Genomic DNA, 5,449 nt, shown 5'->3' with positions numbered 1-5,449 from the left:
GATTCTACGATATTGCCGATTTTCCCGATTTTTAACATCAGTGAAACAGTTGAATGATTATGATTGTCTACAGACTATTCCAAGAACCATATTTCCCCAAAAAATACACATCAGATGTAAGTTCGTTTTTAAGATTTATTCAGCAGCAATATGTTAACTCTCTTTTCAAAAGCATGGACTGCCTGGACTCTCTGTATTTAAATAGGCAAACAAATGCACATTGCACAATATAAAAAATAAATAAAATATTTTTCTCCAGTTGCTTATTTAGCTGTTTCAGTCCTTTAAGAAAACAAATGTCAGGTCAAATAGAGCCCCTGAATACTCAAATGTGAGCCTTAAACTTTGAAATGTAGGACATCAAAAGTAGTAGGCTAAATTAAATGTATAATAAAATCAACAAAAATATATACTTTTTCAAGTACTCTGCTGCTACATTCAAATGTCAAGATTATTGTGCAAAAACAACAACTGGTATAGACTTTGAGGTACAACATTCATCTGCAATACTGTAGTAGCCTTTAAATTAAATTATGAACATAAACCCAAAACCTAAAAAAAGGCAAACAAATGCACATTGCACAATTTAAAAAAAAAGAGCTTATTTAGCTGTTCCTGTCAGTCAGTGCTTTAAGAAAACAAATGTCAGGTCAAATAAAGCCCCTGAATACTCATATGTGAGCCTTAAACTTTGAATGAAATGTAGGACATCAAATCAATCAAAAGTATTAAATTCAATGTATAATAAAATGAACAAAAATATATACTTTTTCAAGTACTCTGCTCCTACATTTAACTATGCTCTTCATCAAGATAGCTAGTACTTAGGAATGTCAAGATTCCTGTGCAAAAACAAGAGCTGGTCAACGTGCTCATGGTGGAGGCTGCTCCTCTGAGCAGTGACAATGTCCCCGGCTGTGGAAAAGACACGCTCAGCAGAGACGCTTGTCCCGGGAACACATAAGTACCTCTTGGCTAATTTGGCCAGGAGAGGATACTCATGATGATGTTGTTTCCACCATTCTAATGGGTTTTCAGACAGTGGCAAAGCAACAGCTGTGGTGTACTCTTTCACCTCCTCTGCTGCACAGTCAACAGCTGACTTCTCTGGAAGTGCTGGTGCCACTGCTTGCCTGCTGGTTTCCCCAAAAGTGTTTCCAAGTAGTTCATGTAGTGCACTTCTTTTTGCAGATGGGGGGCCCTGGACATCTTTGTCTCCTCCGTTATTCTGACTGTCTTCTGCAGCAGCAGCACAATCACCAAGTTCCTCCTGGCCCTGCCTCACACTGTCCTACAACAAATAAAACACAGTGGTACAAAAATAATAATTAATAATTAGTACACAAATAAATGTCTTTATGATCTGTCTTTGACACCATTCTGCTTATTTGATAATTGCAACACATCATGACACAATATTAGCACAGTGTTCTACATTACACTATTATTATTATTAATCATAATGTAAACATTTTAAAAATAAATATACCTCCAGAACATTCAGTGTAAAAAAAACACACACAAATACCTGTAGAACTACATTGTGAAAGACTCATAGAACATATCTCTAATGCTTTATTTATTTATTCATATATGTAAGTATTTATATGTATGTATTTATTTACCCGACAATAATCCACAGTGGCTGCAGCTTCATGTACCATTCTTGAAAATGTGTCTTGTTTCTCCTCCTCTGGCAGGAATGGCAGCACTTTAAACCGTGGATCTAGCGCTGAAGCTAGATTCAATGTGGCCCTCTCGACCTCCGACGTGTACCTTTTACTTAGGTCTTGGTGAATGGCTTCTTTAAGGTCTCTGACAAACGGAGAATCTCCGAGGGTTTCCTGGGTGGCTTGCATGAGCTGGGCATGGAGTGGGGCTATGACAGAGACTGTCGGGGTTTTCTCATCTGACATAACGTTTGTAGCTACCTTGACTGGCTTCAGGGCCTGAATGAACTCCTCTGCATTAGAGATGTCCGACTCAGTGAAGGTGCTGATGTCTTTCTCTCTCTTTCTCACATCGGGGGAAAGCAGTGCAGCCGTGACTGCTGGCTGCTGTTCCAGGAAACGCTCGACCATATCATAAGCGCTGTTCCATCTGGTGGATACGTCAGTTATTAGTTTGTGCGTGGGGAGCTCCAGCAACTTCTGCTTTTGCTCCAAAACATGAACTGCTGTGGCACTTCTGTGAAAAAATCCAGTCACACGCCGAACTCGTCCGAGTATTCTTGCTACAGCCGGCAGCTTTAGGGCACGCTGAGAGGCCAGGTTGAGCGTGTGCGCGTAGCACCTAACATGGAGAAAGCCGGCTAACTGCGCGGCGACAACCATATTAGCCGCATTATCGGACACTAAAGCCGGGTCCTTCTCTGCGATGTCCCATTCAGTCACCACATTACCAAGCAGCTCTGCTACATTTGCGCCAGTATGAGCCTCGTGCATGACTCTGGTCTGGAGGACGTGGGAGGATAGAGACCAGTCTTCAGCGATGTAATGGGCTGTTACGGTGACAAAAGACTGTGTCGCCCGTGAAGTCCATGCGTCGCAGGTGAGAGCAACACGCTCAGCTCTGCTGAGCTTTTCTTTGACTTTCTCCTTAATGTCCTTATAGGTTTGAGGCACCACTGTTTCAGAGAAATACTTTCTGGAGGGTATCACATACCTCGGGTCCAGCGTGTGTATCATGTTCCTGAATCCCGTATTCTCAACAACACTATAGGGCCGCAGGTCTTTGCAAATAAAGTCCGCTATTGATTTAGTTATGCGTTTTGCTTTTTCAGAACTGCTGGGTAGTTTGTACAATGCTTCTCTGAGTGTCTGCTGGCTTGCTGCTGCGGCAGTACGTTTGAACGTTAGCTCTTTATTTACCTCAGGGTGGTGTCTTGTCAGGTGAGCAGCCACGTTGGTTGTGTTCCCGCAGTACGCGACGAGTGCATGACAGAGTCTACAAACAGCTTTTGACATGTCCAGCTCTCCTTTTTCTTTCGAAACAAAAAATCCAAAATGTTCCCACACTTTTGATTTAAAATGTGATGGTGGGGGTTTTATCTCCGCCGCTGTGCCTTTTCTCGTGTTGTCCGCCATTCTCCGCTACTGTTTTCTTTTTTTTCCGCGAACGCGCCGTGAAGGATGTGACGTAAGGTAACTAGGTAGACAGGTTACCTAGTAACGTGACGTCACATCCGTTCGGCAAGCAGTGTTGAATAAAACATTTCGCCCTCTGCTGGAGAAAAGTGGTAACTGTTCCCAACCCGGTTTAACACAGACTAAAATGAAGCATTTGAATTTGGGTAAAAAATCGATTTTTGAACAAAGAAATCGATTTAAAAATCGTAAAACAAAAAATCGCGATACTTAAGTGTAGCCGGTGCATATTCTCATTTGCCCAGGTCATAGTATTTCAAAGGAGGTTAAATCGAAAGCAACTGGACTTAGTTATTTGTCTAGGAAGACGTTTCACCTCTCATCCAAGAGGCTTCATCAGTTCATGTACGCATCTGACCAGGCTGGGACTGGTCCAACTATCTGGTGTGGAGACTCACTATTTAACCTCTTGTGTGGGCGTTCACAAGGGTGATGATGTCACTGGTTCCCATTTGTGCTCCAAGTGCCGACAGTCGTTTAAATGACTGCCTTTGATGGAAGGTTGGTTTCGACTTCGTTAGTGCCCTATTGTGTTATAACGACAGTCGTTGGAGCCACTTGCCACTTGTGAACAGAAATGGAACCAGATGACACTATGGTATCCTATGACGTGACTTCTCTTTTTACCTGTATCCCAACTATGGAGGCTTCGGCCACAGTAAGAGAACGACTCACACAAGACAACTCCCTGCAAAACCGAACAAAACTCAAACCCGAACAAATTTGCCAGCTTCTGGATTTGTGCTCTGAACACCACACACATACTTCCAGTTCAACGGCAAATTTTACAGGCAAAAACACGGCTGTGCCATGGGTTCACCAGTATCCCCTATTGTGGCAAACCTGTACATGGAGGAGGTAGAGAAAAAGGCTCTAAACTCCTTTGAAGGAACAACACCGAGCCACTGGTTCAGGTATGTGGACGACACATGGGTTAAAATCAAAACCAAAGAGGTGCAAGCTTTTACCGAACACATTAACTCAGTGGACAAAAACATCAAGTTCACCAGAGAGGATGTCAAGGACAATAGTCTGCCTTTCTTAGATTGTGACGTCCATATGAAAAAGGACAGGAGCCTCCACATTGGGGTATACAGAAAACCCACACATACAGACCAATATCTACTTTTCGACTCTCACCACCCTCTGGAACATAAGCTTGGGGTTATCAGAACTTTACAACACAGAGCTGATAACGTGCCCACCACTCACAGGCCCAAGGGGCAGAACACAAGCACCTGAGAGGCGCCCTCACAACTTGTGGTACCCTAGCTGGACCTTTGTGAAAACTGCAGCTGTTTCCAGAAAGAAAACCAGCAAAGTGGTTGAGAAAGAAAGACAAAACAAGAGAAACAACATAGTCATTCCATATGTGTCTGGGTATCAGAAAAACTCAGGAGGATCTTTAACAAACACCGTATCCCTGTGTATTTCAAACCCAGCAACACACTCAGACAGAGATTGGTACATCCCAAGGACAGAACACCACACACCCACAAAAGCAATCTGGTGTATGCGGTCCAATGCAAACGAGGAATGCAAAGACCTCTAACATTGGAGAAACAAAACAACCACTGCATAAACGCATGGCCCAACACAGGAGAGCAAACTCCTCAGGACTGGACTCTGCTGTCCATTTACATCTCAAGGAGAAAGCCCACTCCTTTGAGGACAGCAATGTCCAAATCCTAGACAGAGAGGACAGATGGTTTGAAAGAGGAGTCAAAGAAGCTATTTTGTAAAAGTAGAGAAACCATCCCTCAACAGGGGAGGTGGCCTGAGACACCACCTATCTCCAATTTACAATGCTGCCCTTTCATCCCTTCCCAGGAGATTCAACAATCTAGCCTCAAAGAACAACCACTGTTCACAAGTGGCAAGTGGCTCCAACGACTGTCGTTATAACACAATAGGGCACTAACGAAGTCGAAACCAACCTTCCATCAAAGGCAGTCATTTAAACGACTGTCGTTGGCACTTGGAGCACAAATGGGAACCAGTGACATCATCACCCTTGTGAACGCCCACACAAGAGGTTAAATAGTGAGTCTCCACACCAGATAGTTGGACCAGTCCCAGCCTGGTCAGATGCGTACATGAACTGATGAAGCCTCTTGGATGAGAGGTGAAACGTCTTCCTAGACAAATAACTAAGTCCAGTTGCTTTCGATTTAACCTCCTTTGAAATACTTAAGTGTATCGATTTTTTGTCCCACCCCTACTGTCACATGGCTGCCAGTGCGGCCAATCACATCGACCTGGGTCTAGCGTCATTCCTCTCTCTCTAATGGTCAGAATGAGCC

At 43.5% G+C, this 5,449-nt stretch overlaps 1 protein-coding gene across 1 annotated transcript; it reads right to left on the bottom strand.

Annotated features, from left to right (window-relative positions):
• Positions 1-817: 817 nt before the first annotated feature.
• LOC146979056 (E3 SUMO-protein ligase ZBED1-like) lies at positions 818-2,687 on the bottom strand. Its single transcript, XM_085790246.1, has 2 exons — positions 1,662-2,687; positions 818-1,291 (listed from the first exon to the last, which is right to left on the bottom strand). The coding sequence occupies exons 1-2, from the start codon at positions 2,685-2,687 to the stop codon at positions 818-820; spliced, it is 1,500 nt and encodes a 499-aa protein (XP_085646372.1).
• Between the last annotated feature and the right edge of the window lie 2,762 nt (positions 2,688-5,449).

This window comes from Trachurus japonicus, chromosome 11 (assembly GCF_045865225.1).
Source record: "Trachurus japonicus isolate A0001 chromosome 11, Traja_1.0".
In the NCBI taxonomy this organism is placed as follows: domain Eukaryota; kingdom Metazoa; phylum Chordata; class Actinopteri; order Carangiformes; family Carangidae; genus Trachurus; species Trachurus japonicus.
The sequence above is the reverse complement of the archived record's forward strand: the minus strand, read 5'-3'. Positions and strand labels throughout refer to the sequence as shown.